General features: G+C 45.1%; 2 protein-coding genes across 8 annotated transcripts in view; one reads left to right on the top strand and one right to left on the bottom strand.

Annotated features, from left to right (window-relative positions):
• The window catches only part of MYLK3 (myosin light chain kinase 3), a 43,792-nt gene extending 34,080 nt beyond the window's left edge, over positions 1–9,712 (top strand). For all 6 annotated transcript variants that reach the window (XM_063410368.1, XM_063410369.1, XM_063410367.1 and 3 more), the window contains 8 exons: positions 456–549; positions 820–929; positions 1,555–1,696; positions 2,436–2,506; positions 3,951–4,079; positions 5,084–5,236; positions 6,790–6,922; positions 7,863–9,712. In XM_063410368.1, the coding sequence (XP_063266438.1) occupies positions 456–549; positions 820–929; positions 1,555–1,696; positions 2,436–2,506; positions 3,951–4,079; positions 5,084–5,236; positions 6,790–6,922; positions 7,863–7,934 (904 nt within the window). In that variant the 3' untranslated portion in view covers positions 7,935–9,712. The remainder of the gene's footprint in view (positions 1–455; positions 550–819; positions 930–1,554; positions 1,697–2,435; positions 2,507–3,950; positions 4,080–5,083; positions 5,237–6,789; positions 6,923–7,862) is intronic.
• A 106-nt stretch (positions 9,713–9,818) lies between these two features.
• ORC6 (origin recognition complex subunit 6) lies at positions 9,819–15,660 on the bottom strand. Of its 2 annotated transcripts, none has more exons than XM_063410371.1 (7): positions 15,530–15,660; positions 15,057–15,186; positions 14,137–14,300; positions 13,019–13,108; positions 12,114–12,226; positions 10,833–10,904; positions 9,819–10,493 (listed from the first exon to the last, which is right to left on the bottom strand). In XM_063410371.1, exons 1-7 carry the CDS (start codon positions 15,592–15,594, stop codon positions 10,330–10,332), a joined length of 798 nt encoding a protein of 265 aa, XP_063266441.1. In that variant the 5' UTR covers positions 15,595–15,660; the 3' UTR covers positions 9,819–10,329. The 2 variants fall into 2 exon arrangements, with proteins under 2 accessions (XP_063266441.1, XP_063266442.1); XM_063410372.1 differs by having other exon boundaries at positions 10,833–10,901.
• Between the last annotated feature and the right edge of the window lie 27 nt (positions 15,661–15,687).

The raw sequence follows: 15,687 nt of genomic DNA, 5'->3' as shown, positions 1-15,687 counted from the left end.
CATCCCAAGGGGCATTATCATATCTGCGTGACATGGGGGAGAATTCCCAGCACGCCAGAAATGCAGCCTGTGGAGGGGCTACAGTTACTGGTCTTATGGTCATTTCAAAAGTTCTGAGATCAGGACAGAAATATCCTTGTTAATGTACCCACTAACACATCCCTGAAGGACAGCGAGGGGGTCCAGTTACAGCAGGGAGCCAGAGCATGGCCAGGCCATCATACCTCAGCAGGACCAACGGGGCTTAATATTTTAATGTAAGCCCTGAACAACTGGCTGGAAAGATAAAACTAATCCTTCATAAGCTGAGAGAAAGAGGAGCTCCACGCTGCTGGCCACCCGACCCCGTTCACTTTGTACTGGGCTATTTTTGCTCGTGATAAGAATAGTTCTAGGAGAGGTTTCTGTGCTGAGCTCTGCTGAGCTGTTTCCCATCTTTTCCTTGGCATCCACAGGGGGCGTTTTGGGCAAGTCCACAAATGCACGGAAATATCGACGGGGCTCAACCTGGCAGCCAAAATCATAAAAGTGAAAGGAGCCAAAGAGAAGGTAACCACTGTGCTAGGAGCTCTGACCCTGCCCTCCCTGCCACACCCAACACCACTGCCCCCAGCTCAGCAGCTCATCCTTGGGTACCATCAAGTACTGCAAAATCTTGGGCTTGGTGTGACTTCATCATCTCCTGTAGTCATGATTAAACCCCCAATCCCCTTGAGATCCGTGGTGTAGCTGTTGTTGGGCTTTATAAATAGTTCTGTTTTGGTATGTTGAAATTTAGGAGCGTATTTTGCTCATTTTTTGTTACTTTATTTTTTTCAGGAGGAAGTAAAAAATGAAATTAACATCATGAACCAGTTAAATCACGTGAACCTGATCCAGCTTTATGATGCTTTTGAAGCCAAAAATAATATCACTTTGATCATGGAATAGTAAGTTTAAATTATCTCAGGAATTGTCAGATATTTAGGTTTACTCAGGTCAATAAAGCAAATTGAGAATGATAATTCTGAGTGGTTTCCCAGCCTGAGAGAGAGTTGATCTCACTTTCAGAAGGAAGAAACAATGTTTTAAAGGTAATTTCTTCAGGTTAAAAGCTTGTCAGAGCTTTATCTCTGACTAAATTTCTCTTAACTTCTGTGCAGAATTGAGTTCAGATGTCAGCTCATGTGAAACAGCTTTCAGTTTGAGAAGTTCCATTTAATAAATTTTGTAGGTTGAAGACTTATTTTCCCATGACTAGTAAGATGAGTGAATAACAGATACTTTAGTATTCCCTGAAGGTTCTCCAGGTCCCAGAGGATCACCACGTCATGTGGGTTTGTGTTTGACATGTATCCCCCCAAACACTAGTGACAACTTTCCCATTTTTGAATTTAGATTGATGCTTAATTTCAAAAGAAATAAGTCTCTTGAAGTCATTGAGGCTGCTGATACACTTTATATTGGATGTTTTGTTAGGACCCTCAATTACAGAGCCCAATTCCCAAGTTGGAAATAAATCGGGCTAATGCAAGATTTTAGAGGTTTTAATGCTTTTCCATGTGAAAATTGTAGCCTTGATGGTGGGGAGTTGTTTGACCGGATCACAGATGAAAGTTACCACCTGACAGAGCTGGATGCCATCCTGTTCACCAGGCAGATTTGTGAAGGAGTGCACTACCTGCACCAGCATTACATTCTCCACTTAGATCTGAAGGTGGGTTGGTTGTGCTCTCTGTGCTTCAGGTGCTGCTTTGGGCACCACAGAGTCTCTGATTACTGAGGAGAATTCCTCATTTCGTGGACTCACGTCATAAAGGAAAAGACTTAATACCTACAATGAATGGAGCTTTAGAGATTGATTGCTTTTTTCCAGTGTCTATTCAGGAGCTTGCTTGGAATCATCAGGATTCTGGGCTTTTGCCTTTCTTAAATCAGAAGCTTTTCATTCTCTGTAGCATTAAACAATCCCCTTTTATCATCAATGAAAAAAAACCCACCCAAAACCCCCTTGCCTGGAAATGCCCACAGTCTTTCCTCCATTTCCCCTACCCCTTTCTAACAGTGTACAAATACCTGTTCAATCATCTTCATCATAGTTTGTACTTTTTACTGTCTGGAACCATCCTGCAGCAAAATTTCAGTGTTTTCCTAATGGTCCCTTAATAACTGATATTTATAAACAGAAATACAAACTGTTATTTTCCTGCTTGTTTGTACAGCACTTTACACAAATGACATTAGACCAGGCTGGCTCATAGACAGTTCTGCAGTTGCAATAGGACCCCATCACATCCCCTCCTCACCTTGAAAAATATTCTCATTGGAAAAAAAAAAAATTTTGGGTGCATTTGATCTGTTTTTTTGTGGCTTTTAATGGAGGCAATTTTACACTATCTTTTGCTAGGTATCTCTATCAAACTTTTAACTCAAAATACCTTCTTCTCTTTTTGTAGCCTGAAAACATCCTATGTGTAAATCACACAGGAAACCAGATTAAAATTATTGACTTCGGATTAGCAAGGAGGTAAGGAAGTTCAGTTGTGAATTATTTTAAAAAATATTTGATTTAAAAATCAAATCAAACCCACAAACCTCTGACAAGTTTCTGGTTGTTCTTTGGTGGGGGTTGTGTTTTGATAGCTCTGTAATAATTCTGTGTGAGTGAGCTAAGCATTATGCTCTTGCAGGCATGAGTTTTCTGCTGTGTGCATTAATTATCTAATTACTTTTCCAAATAACATTTCTCTTCGATAAAGCTTTACTACTGTTCTAATTATCTCAAAATTATTCCCCATGTAGAGCTTTTACTCTAGGGACTCTGTGAAGGCTCCCAGAGACTTCTTGATTGCAGGGTTTCATGGTGCACATTCTAATTGTAGAAATTATCTGCTAAACTCTTTAAGTAGCTAAGTTGATGGAAGGGAAAAAAAAAAAAGAAAAAAAAAAAAGCGCATAATTGAGCCATCCCATGTGAAACAGGAAACACTCAGAAAAATAGGGACTTTTCTCCATTCTTTATTTTGCTTGCATGAATTTAAAGAAAATATGAGATCATTAGTCAATTGCTCTACAATAAACAGGATTTATTTCTACTACTATGACAGTAAGAACAATAATATTTCCCTAATTATTTTCTAAACCCTTAGAGATTTTACTTAAGCTGGAAGCTGGTACATTCATGCATATATATATTTATGTGCTTGTATATAAGTATCTATTCAAGGACTTTGTTTCCATAAAACACGTGTGAAAGGAAAAAAAAGGTACATTGAGTTTGGGGTTTTGTTTGTTTGGTTTTTAAATTGGGTGAAAACACAAACTTCTACTGAAGCAGTTTTGCTAACAAGATCATCCAGGAGAAAGAGATTTACAAGCAGTGTTTTAGTGGTTTGTTCTGTGTGAGCACAGATGTTTCTCCAGCAGTTGTCAGTGGCAATTGTTACTGGTTCAGTCTCTAACCTTTCCCTGGTTAGCACCAGCAAAAAGAAGGGAGTCATTTCCCCTATATGGGGTCACTGTTACTTGTTCCTGAGCCCAAACAATCCTCTTCAGTCCCACCTTAGTGGTTACATTGTGTTCACCTCTGGGATGCAGATGTTTACCCTGAGCTGTAGCTGGGTGCATCCCACTAAGCAAATACTCTCCAAATCTTGTATAATCAAAACTGCTTTGTTTGTTTTATGTGTTATGGATTTTGGACAACATCTGCTGGAAAGCATCCTGCGGTGCCTGGCAGAGGGTAAAGCTGCTACCACTCTTTGGGGGGGAGCCCTTTGCAGGGTTTAGTGCCCTTGTTCTTCCCCCTGGCTTTGCTCTGGCAGAGGGATAATGATGGAATATTCCCCTGAGGTCACAGTGGTGCCCTGGCTCCAGGCACTCGGCTCTGCCACGCTCCCCAAAGCCCAGCCTTGCTCTCCCCTTGGGGAGGGAGCCCCAGCTCCTCACTCGTGCCTCTTTTCCCGGTACAGGTACAAACCCTGTGAGAAGCTGAAGGTGAATTTTGGGACTCCGGAGTTCCTGGCTCCCGAGGTGGTGAACTACGACTTTGTGTCCTTCCCCACGGACATGTGGAGCGTGGGGGTCATCACCTACATGCTGTGAGTGCTGCAGGGCAGGGGCAGCCCCCCTGAGCCCCTCGGGCTGGGACCCTGAATTAACTCTGTTCAAACCCCAGCTTCTCACACACAGCACCTCGCTGTGTGCTCACAGTGTCTGAACAACAAAGGAGCCTTTTGATAAACCTGGAAATGTTCTTCTCCCTTATCATCTTACTTAGTAAAGTAAAGTGGGTCAGGTCTGGTTTTTTTACTCTGAAAAGTTGCCCAAAATATGTGAGAATTTTATTTTTGATTGTGTTTCTGAGGACCTGAATTGATTTTTAAATTTGTAATCCAATCATTTTATAATCCTAGACTTAGTGTGCATCTGCACATGATAATTAATATTACCTGTGTTGGGCCATGGGTCTAAGAAATGACCTGTCCTGAATAGGGCTAAAACTTTCCTCTGATATCTGGATGGCAACCATGCACAGCTTGTCTGTCCAAAGTCTGTACCTTCTGATGAGCTTGTTTTGCATCCCAGAATATTTCACAGACATTTTCTGTGAACCGGATAAATTTCTGGTTTAAATTTGTATGTTAGCCAAAACCCGACTGAATGCAGTCTTAAATGATGGAAGCAATAAATCTGGGCTTAGAGACTGTTAAAGGTAATTTATTGTCCAGAATTTTGTTTAATTCAAGCCACATATGGATATGGGCCCCGATTTGTGAAAGCTCTTGAGTCCCTCTAGCTTTCCTGGCTGGGAAAGCACTGAGGGATGTACCGAAATCCTCACCGAACCCATTCCTCGGGGATCTGTTAATGGGGCTCCCTGATCGAGGGAACTGCTAGGGAGTGACACTAAATTACAGCACTTCTTTGCCCTAAACTGCTGCCTTCTCATGGCAGGGACTGAGAAGTGGGACCCTCCACAGCTGAGAGACTTTTCCCTCCATAAGATAACAACAGTTATAAAGAGAGAATATTCAAAGAAGGAAAAGCACACCTTGCAGATGATAACTGCTCTTCTCCCCCACCCCACCTTTCTTTTTTTAAGGCTGAGTGGCCTGTCCCCATTCCTGGGAGAGACTGATGCAGAGACAATGAATTATGTAGTCAATTGCAGCTGGGATTTTGATGCAGAAGCCTTTGAACAGCTCTCAGAGGATGCCAAAGACTTCATTTCCAGACTGCTTGTGAAGGAGAAAAGGTACTTGTGTGTCTGATTGTGAGGACAGTAGCACCGATGATATTAAACTCTTACCAGCCAATTGTTTGGATTGCAGCCAACAATGAGAATTTACTATGTGACATTTTTGTGTGCTGGCTCTGGGCTTGCTGGGCAGTTCCTCAGTGATTCAGAACCCCTGTTTTAAAGGGGTTCTTTTAAAGTCTGTGTACCCTGACTGAGGACAGTTTCACAGAAGCATCAATACAATCAGAATACAGGAAATCTGGAAGGAATTTCCAATATAGGAATCTGTCTCTAAAGCTTTTGCTTCTCTGTGCAAAAACTATTTCTATTGTTAATTTGGACTCTCACAAGCCTTGACAGAAATTGCAAAAATGCCTCTTGAATGCCATGGAGGATAAATGGAAGCTGCAGCTGTGAAAATGTGCATTGTTCTCTTCTAAAGTGGTCTACAGGCTTTTGGGAGCTATTAGGGAGTGTTTGGGATTTAACTCTGCTCGTGGCTTCTCATTCTTGGCTCCACAGAGATCAAAAGGGTTTGCACATGTGAAACAAAGCAGAGAATGAGGATCATGCTGATGTCAGACCACGGCTGGGGGTTGGCTGGCTACAGAAATTTTTCTCCTGCTTAGTAGTGATACAAAACTATCAAATCAGGAAATGATGCATACAGTATCAGATTGTGTGTTTGAGGGGAATTCAAAGGAGTGCTCAGAATATTAACAACTTCCAGATCATTACCTAAATCACACAAATCAGTCTTCCCTGACTGCTGAAATTGGGGTGAGCAGGCAGGAGTTGTCTTTTCATCATCTCAGTGACAGCTCAGACAGAGCTCAGGAGTTAGGCATAGGCTTTTGACTTGAAAAAAGGCAAATTAAACTTTTTTCTCAACATCTCTACCTCAAGATTTCCTCTATTACCATGTATTTCTCAAACCTTTTAGGATAGGCTTTGGCATTTGGACCATTGTTGGTTGTCAGGATATAAAGTATGATTAGCTTGATCCAAGTTTAGGGTGAACAGACAATTGTGCTTTTTAGGTATGAGGCACAGAATAAGCATGTGCTGTCAGGACAGACAGATAACACCACAAATATTACTCTTCTGTTAGCAAAGCTCTGAATTTGCATAATAAAGTGATACATTACCTCATGAACTTAACCACAGCTCAGCCAGACCACCAGCACTCCTCCATCCCACGCAGCCCTGCTGCTGGGGAGGGCAGGGTGCTGCTGGGGAGGGCAGGGTGCTGCTGGGGAGTGCAGGGTGCTGCTGGGGAGTGCAGGGTGCTGCTGGGGAGGGCAGGGTGCTGCTGGGGAGGGCAGGGTGCTGCTGGGGAGGGCAGGGTGCTGCTGGGGAGGGCAGGGTGCTGCTGGGGAGGAGTGCAGGGTGCTGCTGGGGAGGAGTGCAGGGTGCTGCTGGGGAGTGCAGGGTGCTGCTGGGGTCCCGTGCACGGGGATGCAGACCAGGTCTGCAGTGGTGTCCTTCCCTTCGAGGCAGTGTCTCTGTCACTAACAGGGGCCGTGGGTGAGCACAGGGCTGGGTTGTCACGGCCGCTCTCCCTGCAGCTGCCGGATGAGCGCCGCGCAGTGCCTGAAGCACGAGTGGCTCACCAACCTCCCTGCCAAGGCCCAGAAGTCCAAGCTCCGCCTGAAGTCCCAGCTGCTGCTGCAGAGTTACATGGCCCACAGGAAATGGAAGGTAAATACAAAGGCAAATCTGCTTCCACAGGGAAGCCAGCACAGCGCAGGCAGGGCCATTCCCCCTTGTGTGGTGGCTCACTGTGCCCATGGGCTTCTCGGTTGTATCAGTTGTGAAGTCTGTTTTTACTTGTAAAGGAAGTGTTTTGTCCTGCAGAAGGATATTGCTTCTATTTCTAGCAAGTTTGGTTTCAATTTTCATGCTGATTGGTGTTTAGAAGCTTTTTACATCTTTCTATGTGTTCAGAGGCTTCAGATGCTACTTTTAATAGAAAGGTCTTTCTCTTTATACTTTTTCCATTGCTAACAGTTGCACTGATCTGTTATCACTAAGGAGTAGGGGTATAATTCAAGGCAGTTTGTGCCTCCCACTGCAGAATGGAAGTGTGGGAGGGAGGAAAAATAATTGGACTTCAACCCATTGAGAGAACTCTTCAGGATCTTACTATAACCTCAGGCTCCTTCTGAACTAAGTTTTTATGAAGTGATAGGCAGTAACTTGTGCTTGAGTCACTATCTGATTGTAAAGAATTGATCCAAAAAGGTGAACACAGCGATCTGGTTAGAAAGAAGCCTGTGGAATTGTGAGGCAAACTCAGTGAGGACCATTTCCTTCTCTTCTGTCACTGGGGAGTTGCATTTCCTTGCCAAGGAGTTAACCCAGAGGCTTACACTTTTTTCAGTCCTGCAGAGCAATTGCTTGGTGCCAAACTTCTGCACTTGCATTTCAAAGATGACACAGTCTAAAGACCTATCACTGTGCAGTTCATAATAACACTGCAGAACCTCACAGTGCCAGCTGCTGTGCAGGAACCACTGCAACCCGCACAAGCTGGGGTCACTGGAAATGAATTCACCAGGAAGAAAAATCCCTGTCAGCTGCAGAAAAGTTCCTTTGCCTTGGTTGCACTCACGCTTGGACTATTCTGTTCTGTTCACAGAAACACTTTTATGTGGTGGCTGCTGCTAACAGGCTGAAGAGATTTCAGAGTATGTCTGTCAAGCTTGCATGAGCTTGTGTGAAACCTTCACCACTCCTGGAGATGGACATGAAGCCGTGGAAGGAGGACTCAGTGTCTCCAAACGTTTCTATCCCTGTTTTATAACATAAGGTTTTGGGACTGTCTCCCTTAATTATTTTGTGTGTTAGTGCTGCAGTTCCAGAAGTGCCTTAAGGAAGAGGCATAAGATTTCTAAAAGCTGAAGCTACCTTGTTTGTTTTAACAAGTTTTTAGTTGTTCTATACAGTGGTGGAAAAACATGGCTGTTACTGGGGCTGACTTCTTGCTGAAGGCTTTGATTCTGCAGAGTACTGTTGGTGTGTTTACAGCAGTTTGCTATAAACCCCTGGCAGATTTCTGGTCTCACACCAAGCATGGGATCTCTAAAGACTTTTCCTGACTGGTGTCTGTGTGTTACCAGCTTTAGAGAACTGCTACACAGTGGCACAACTTGTCCCTCAGGTGTTTGTTACTTAAAAGATACAGACAGCATTTTCTTCTGTACTTCTTTCCAAAAGGTAATTTCCCCACAACATGAAGCTGCTTTAGTGCAACTCCAGCTTGGATGGTTTTGGTTTGTTGTTTTGGTTTTTTATTATTCTACTCTCTCCTTTAAATAGTCACTGCATAGTTAGGAACTATGAGGAACCCTGGTTTGAAGTAACTTAAGTCACTCCATTGCTGCTGTTTCTTAGGGCAAGTTGAATTGAGCTGAACTGATTGAACTTCTGGACAGAGATGTGTGAAACTGCCACAAATACAAACCACCTAATGACTGTTGGGTCTATGCAGAAAGATTTCATGTTGTAGAGAAAAGAGGAGAGTTCCAGAGATTTTATGTTTTTAAAATTTATAAGTGCTTTTCATTATCCATGCCTGCAGCCCTTAAGTTGCTAAGTTTTAGTTTGAGGATTTGTTTCTCATCTCTGGAAATTTTAATGCAGTCTGAGGAGCTGGTATGGTGTGACATGCAAAACAGGTTTCATTTCTAATAGGTCCAGTGACAGGAAACAAGAGTGTTGCCAGACTCTGCCTTTAGTCCAGTTAGGAGGTTGAAGCCCTTTTTTTTCCCCCTCACTTTACTCTTGAACATTAAACCTTTTCTTCACAATATTAACTTATTTTGGATCTTTTCTTATGCATAGAGTGGGAGCCACTTACAATCTCTCAGACAAAAGTTCAACACTTTATTAAACCTGTGGTTTCCTGTTCTGGATTCTGCAAAACTCAGTGTGAACTGGATGGGCTCTTAGGAAAAATAGAAACTAGTATTATTAGAAGTAGCTTTCCAGCAAAGGCACCTGTAAAGCTCCTTTGAACTTCATGGACTTTCACATCCCTTGAATTTGCAGAAGTGTTTGTTGCTCATGATGAGGTTTGTAAGACTGGCTTACTCAAGCCATCTTCTCCACTCAAGTGCTTCTCACTTTGCATAGTCCTGACTTCTGCATCGTTTCCAGGATTGGGACAGAGAAGAATCTTGGTAATTTATCACCTTCTGTGAAGGCCCACTTTTGTTCATGTTTTCCTTCCACAGTGTTTCTGCATGCTGAATGTCATTGTATTCATTGGTCTGTATATTTCTGAATTAATACTAATAAATTTCATGAAAGTGCAACAAGACTATTCATCAACTTTGGTTTAAGCCCCCCTGCCAAACAAACCTGGAATTATTTCTGGATAGGTCCAGAGATACAGGCCAGGCAGAAACCATGCAAGAGAAATGGAACAAGGACCTCTTCTCTAAGCTTATGACTGCGAGACACAAAAAACCTGTCACCCAGTCAATATCCTTTTCCTGTGGCTATCTTCCTTCTGAAGGCACAGGCAACTCCTCCATGTTTTTTATTTTGCATTCCAAGTATCTGTGCCAATTATGATGTCATAATACAAAGCTTTTCCTTCCAGTAGTTTTATTGTTTCTTGGAATATTTGGGACCCCTTATAAAAGCACAAGAAATTTTATCCCTATACACATGAAAATAAGTCAAATTCATTGACTAAACAATATTTATTTAAAAAAACCCCAAAAAACTACAAAAATAAGGCTTTATTTCTCTGTTGGCTTTGCAGTTTAACAAGGTACTGTTAGTTTCCCTTCCTCTTATTTCACTGACTGCTTCCAGGCAGGGGCCCAAGGGCCTGTAAGTTACAACTTATTTACACCTAAAGCAGCATTAGAATGTTACCTGCCTCTTGCAGCAAGAGAATGAAGCTGTTCTGCCCCTACTGCCACAGCCTGGTGAGCAGTCACGCACACTTCCTATAAACTCCCATCCCTCCATGGTGTCATTTATTAAAAATAACATTCTTAAGCACTTAAAACCTAAATAAAATCAGCTGTCTGCCAGGCAGCCATCGCTCATTTGCTACTGGATCTCTTGTTAGAGCAGAGGGAGAGTTAAAATCAAGAGCAAGCAGCAGTTACATTACTGGGTGACACTACAGAGTCAGTACTTGTCTCTTGTGCCTTAGCAGCGTTTTCCAGGATTTTCTTTTTCCATTCTTCATAGTCCTGATTTGTGTCAGTCTTTGGCCGTTTACAGGGCATTTCCTCATCCTCTTCAGAGTCTGTGAGGAAACAAGAAAGCCCATGAGAGGCCATCATGGGCAGCACACCAGGAGGGGCTGTCCCTGTGTCTCCAATCCTGGTTACTGCTCCCTCCCCTGCTGGGACAGTCCCCTCTGCAGCTGTGTCTGAGCAGAGCAGCTGCCCCTCATTCTACCCAGCATAAGCTGCACTGTCCTGCTGCTGCCAGGCTCTCTGTGCTCCCACAGAGGTCTGCAGGATTGAGAGAGCTGCTGGAGCTGGAGCATCATGGCCCATCACACAACTCAAACACTGAGCAGCAAGAAAGCTCAGGACTACTCCAGTGAGGGGATTTTCACTCACAGCTAAACACAACTCACCAGCTTCCTGCTCACACTGCTCCAGGGTGCTCTGCAAGCTGTCGGGAGTCTCTGCAGCCAGGGGAACATCTTCTAAAAAACAAGGAAGTTGCTTTGCTTTTGAATGGTATTTGGGGCTCCAAGGGTGGCTTAAATGTAATTCTTTGGCAGCAGTGCCCCCTTGCACAAGTACTGCTGTCCAGTCAGAGCAGTTCCCTGGTCCAGACTGATGCTCAAGCTCCACCAGAGGTGCCAGCACTTCAAGTATGGCATGGACTGACTGGCTGCTTTAATTAGCAGGCTGCTAATTAGCAGCCAACTGCTGCTGCATTGGTAACCACAATGACCCACCGTGTTCATTGCCCCAAACCATACTGCTACTCTTCTAGGTCACTCAGGCAGGATTATCAGTTATTTCTTTCCCTTCTATTCCATTCCCACGATTTTTATGGATACCCCCAACAGGCAGGGGGCTGTCCAGGTATACAGATGCACACTCTTCCCAGAATTCTTATGGAAATTCCCAGTTGTCTTTAGTTGCTTTAGTGCTGGGGTCATGTTTGGGTTTTTATGGGGCACATGCCTAGGAGAAAGTAGCAGCTTTTGGGTTAAATTCAGGCACCATGTTGCAGAAAGCATCAGGGTATGAAGACACAGGGGGAGGGGATAACTTTCAGTGGGAGAGTATGAAATGAAAGCCTGGAAAAGAAAAAAGGAGGAAGCAGCAGAAATACAACGACATTAGGGCACATTGTATTTCAGGCTTTCTCCCCTACAAAAATGAGAAGAGAGAGCTGCAGGCTCAACAGTGGGCAAGAAATATTCCTGACATCTGCCATGTATGAGATGGGGGGATGCCAGGGAATGGCTGAACAGCAAGGTTTATGCTTGTTAATCCTGCAGTGGGGAAAGGAAAGCACAGGGGTGAGTCAGCCTGAGGAAATGTTTGTGATAATTCGTGTGTCAGGTTGCCATGTTAACAGGATGCAGAAACCAGGCAAGAGGGAGGCATCCAAGATAGGTGGTATGGGAGAAGCAAGGAAGAAATTGCAGCAGCAGAGACTGTAAAGGGCAGTGAGCATTTGAGAAGAGAGGAAAATGTTACTTTTGTCCTTGTCACACTATTGCAACTTCTCCAGAAGCAAAGACTGTGAGTGGAACTGGGCTGCAGGAAACACACTGGAATGGATGGGCAGATTTGGCTGAAAGTGATCAGAATCCAATCACCAGGGCAGCAGAATGGAGCACTGTGAGGCCATGGGATGGGTGTGCTGTCTTACAGGGACAAAGCCAAACACTTACTGCTGAGCTGCTGGCTTATCTTCTCCAGCTGATTGCACAGCCGGTCAAATATTGCTTTTTTCACTCCAGATGTAGCCAACATTTTAGCTTTGTCCACTTTCAGCTTCAAATACCTACAAGAGAAAGTTATCTCTGTACAAAAGCAACACTCCAGCAACTCTCACTTAGGTGAGCTGATAATTACTGTACCAACACTGCCTGTGAGACTGAGGAAGGCAGGCCTGACTTTTTGTCCCACCTATCCTTGTCTTACTCAGAAACAAATCTTCTTAAAAAGCAGACCCCTACACTATTCAGTCAGTACAGCTCAACTGGAACTCAGGATTCACCTTACATAAGGAATTGTTTTAGAAAAGGTAACTTTTCAGATTTTCAGGGAACCAGGACAAAATGGACTACAACCAAGAGCTGAATGTGACTCTGTGTCAAGAGAGCCCATGTCAGGAGCTGTGCAACTACACAGCAACTGCACTGCTGAGTAAGACTGTCACAGGGTGTAATGCTGAGGGAGGAAGATCTTTGCATACAAGCAAATTCTTCCCAAGTGCTGGCTGAGTCACACACCTCTCCTAGCTGACATGGGCCTACAGCTATCAGAGCCATCTCCCAAATGCTACAGCACCCTCAGGATGTGATGGTGTAGCTCTTGGGGTCTTCCCTTCTTCAGAATGGCTGCTTCCTTCTTGCCCCTTGAGCAGTATTTCACCAGAAGCCATTAAGTTTTTGCTTTGTGCAGTGCACATTGAAGATTTCACTACGAGGAAAGGCCTGGTTTGCTCCAGATGTTTCCCTTTGCAGGAGCAGGCAGCAGGATATGCTAAACAAGACCCGAATGAAGGAGCTGCTGGCACTGGCTGTGTCTCCCAGGCCTTTCAGCCTGTGGGAGGTCTCCCAGCTGCACTCACCTGCAGGCAGTGCAGAGTGCAGCTGCTGTGAACAGGGGCTTGGAGAAGTCCAGGTCCGCGCGCTGTGCTTCGGAGAGGCTGCACTCGTACCTGGGGACAGCAGGGGACAATTGGGCAGGGCATTGCCTCACAGGAAGCTCTCAAATCCATCTGTCATGGCCCTCTGCAACCCAGTCAGGCACAAACTGCTGCTACTGGCTGAGAGGAGCCAAACAGAAGAGGGAAAGAAGGGGGTTGGGATGACCTCCTCTTGTGGAATTAGAGGTATTTTAAACTGGGCATCTGGATCAAGGCATGTCAGTAAAATTGACTTCTTTTGCTCCTGATCCACACAGCACTGTAAATCTTAAAATTTACAGTGAGATGCTTTGCATAAATCCATCCTGCAATAGAAGGCAGCATGACAGTTTGTTTGATTCCTGTAATATGTATGTTACAGAGAGGAAGGCTTATAAATGGAAAATGACACAGTGGATGTGCAGCACTGAAGAATGTAATTTTTTACTGTCCACCTGCCCCAGGCTATTTTTTTTTCCAGTTTGTATTAAGCAGCACCAAGCAAGCACAGCCTTTGTGCACTGACCTGAGAGCCCTTAAACGTGTGCTATCAGGGTGACTGCAGAACAGAGCTCCTCAGGGACTGCTCTGCTTAATGCAGATGATACAGAATGGAAAACTGGAGTTAACTCTGTTGAATCTCCACTGGACTGTTCCACCTATTGGTTTTACAGGTAGAATAATGTGCATTTTAAGAGATCTGTATCCCCAAGAGGGAGAATTTATTTCTACTGAGCATTACTTCTGAACTGTGCCATGATCAGCAGTTAAATGGATGACAGTGTGATGCTATGGGCAAATACAGGGATTAAGAGTCCTATATTTTTTACACTATTCCCAGCTGAAAAATCCCCAGTTGGACAATGACATGCTGAGATTCACAGACTAAATCTTTCTAACAGGCATTCTAAAAAGTGTCCCAGCTCATGACTGGATTTTCAGTGCTAAGAAGTCACCTCAGTAGGAGATATCTGGCCCTTCCAAACATCAAGGTCTGTACACACCTAAAGAACAAAGAACCTTCCTCGTGGTTCCCAGTGTGCCCACAAGAGCTCCCTCACCTCTGCAGGATTTCTGAAGCCATGTTCACTGCCTCTGAGCAGCAGAACTGCACCGCCAAGTCTCGCATCCCCAGCCTTTGGTTCACCTCTAGCAAACACTCCAAAGACTTCATGGAGCTCTGGTAGGTGGTCTTGGTCAAACCAGAGAGTTTAACACAATAGCTCTGTCAGGAAGACAAAGACAAGCCCCAAGAATTAGCAAGATTCCTTTCTGACATCTTAATCAGGCAACCAACACAACCATTAAGTTCAGCTGCTACATGAAACAAATTTGTGCAATGAATAGTGCATGTTTTGGCTGCACACAGAAAGATTAACCACCTAGGAATGCCACACTTTTTAGTGCAGTGATATTTTTAGATGGTTTCATTGGAAGTGAGGTTTGACATTTCCATATATGACATGGCCCCTTCATCACAAGGTAGTGACAAAATTACCAAAGTCTGGGCTGAAGACATGAGCAACACCTGCACAGAGTCATGTCCAATTAAATTCTCTGCTGTAAATGGGCAATCATGAATAGGCAGTACTTGGACAGCTCAGTGCTATTCACCTGGCAGATCTACAGATGGAGGGCACAGGTCTACAGTGAGAGACATCTTGGAGCAATTGCTTTCTTCCCGCAGTAAAAGGGGGCAGATGTTAAATTTAACATCCTTGTTGGTAATTTATCTGTTACTACAAGAGTTGAAATTAATTTGAAATGATATCAAAGCAAGCTCAATTTGTGAAGGGACTATGACAGTGATCTCAATTTTCACTGTTTCAAACTGAACAGTGAAAAGTCTAATACAGCCAACTGCAGGATTTAGGGGAAAGTTAGTTATTTCCCATTCCTGCTTCCAACACACACTACAAAACAATGGTTTTGTGGAGTCAGGCACACTACACCAGCCATCCAAGTCACACACTCATCTTACTTTATCAACTGGTTGTTTCATGAAACTCGCCGCCAGGTCCAGGCACATCACAGCACTGCTCGTGGCCGTCATCTGAGCCATTAACCCCGTGCACTTCACCTGCGACAGCCGCAGATACTCCTCAGCTTTTCTGCAAAACACCCAGAACACAAAGCCCTCGTCAAACCACAGCTACAAGACAGACCCGACCCAAGGTTCCGCAGAGCGGCTGCAGCGCGGCCTCAGGGCCCGGGGCGCTGACGGGGGCAGCAGCAGCAGCAGCAGCAGCAGCAGCAGCTTTGCGCTGCAGGGCCCGCCGTGGCTGTCTGAGCCCGCGGGCCTGCGGCTCTGGCACTTCCAGCACATCCCCCAGACCCAACCGGGCACGGCTGCGGTGCCGGGCCGCCCGGCCGGTCCCGCTGCCCCGGGCAGGAGCAGCACTGACCGGCTGCGGCCCCGGAGCGCGGAGCGGCCCGCGGCGGGGCCGGCGGTACCTGAGCACGGCGGGCTCGGCCAGGCCCAGCCGGGCCGCCATGGCCCGCACGGCCCCGCGCTCCATCGCCCGCCGCGCCTGGCGCGCACGCAGCCCATTGGCCGCCCGCGCCGCCAATCAGCGCCAGCTCCGCCAATGGGCGCGCAGCGCGGCGCTTCC

The sequence above is a fragment of the Prinia subflava genome, chromosome 13 (assembly GCF_021018805.1).
Source record: "Prinia subflava isolate CZ2003 ecotype Zambia chromosome 13, Cam_Psub_1.2, whole genome shotgun sequence".
Lineage (NCBI taxonomy): Eukaryota > Metazoa > Chordata > Aves > Passeriformes > Cisticolidae > Prinia > Prinia subflava.
Note: the sequence above shows the minus strand (reverse complement) of the source record. Positions and strands in the feature narration are given on the sequence as shown.

Excerpts from the sequence above, each read along its gene's own strand:
- ORC6 (XM_063410371.1), bottom strand. The coding sequence starts at position 15,594 with ATGGAGCGCGGGGCCGTGCGGGCCATGGCGGCCCGGCTGGGCCTGGCC. Across the intron at positions 10,905-12,113 it reads GATAAGCCAGCAGCTCAGCA|AAGATGTTCCCCTGGCTGCA; the intron begins GTAAGTGTTTGG and ends CTTGTTTTTTAG. Across the intron at positions 10,494-10,832 it reads GCAGTGTGAGCAGGAAGCTG|ACTCTGAAGAGGATGAGGAA; the intron begins GTGAGTTGTGTT and ends GTTTCCTCACAG.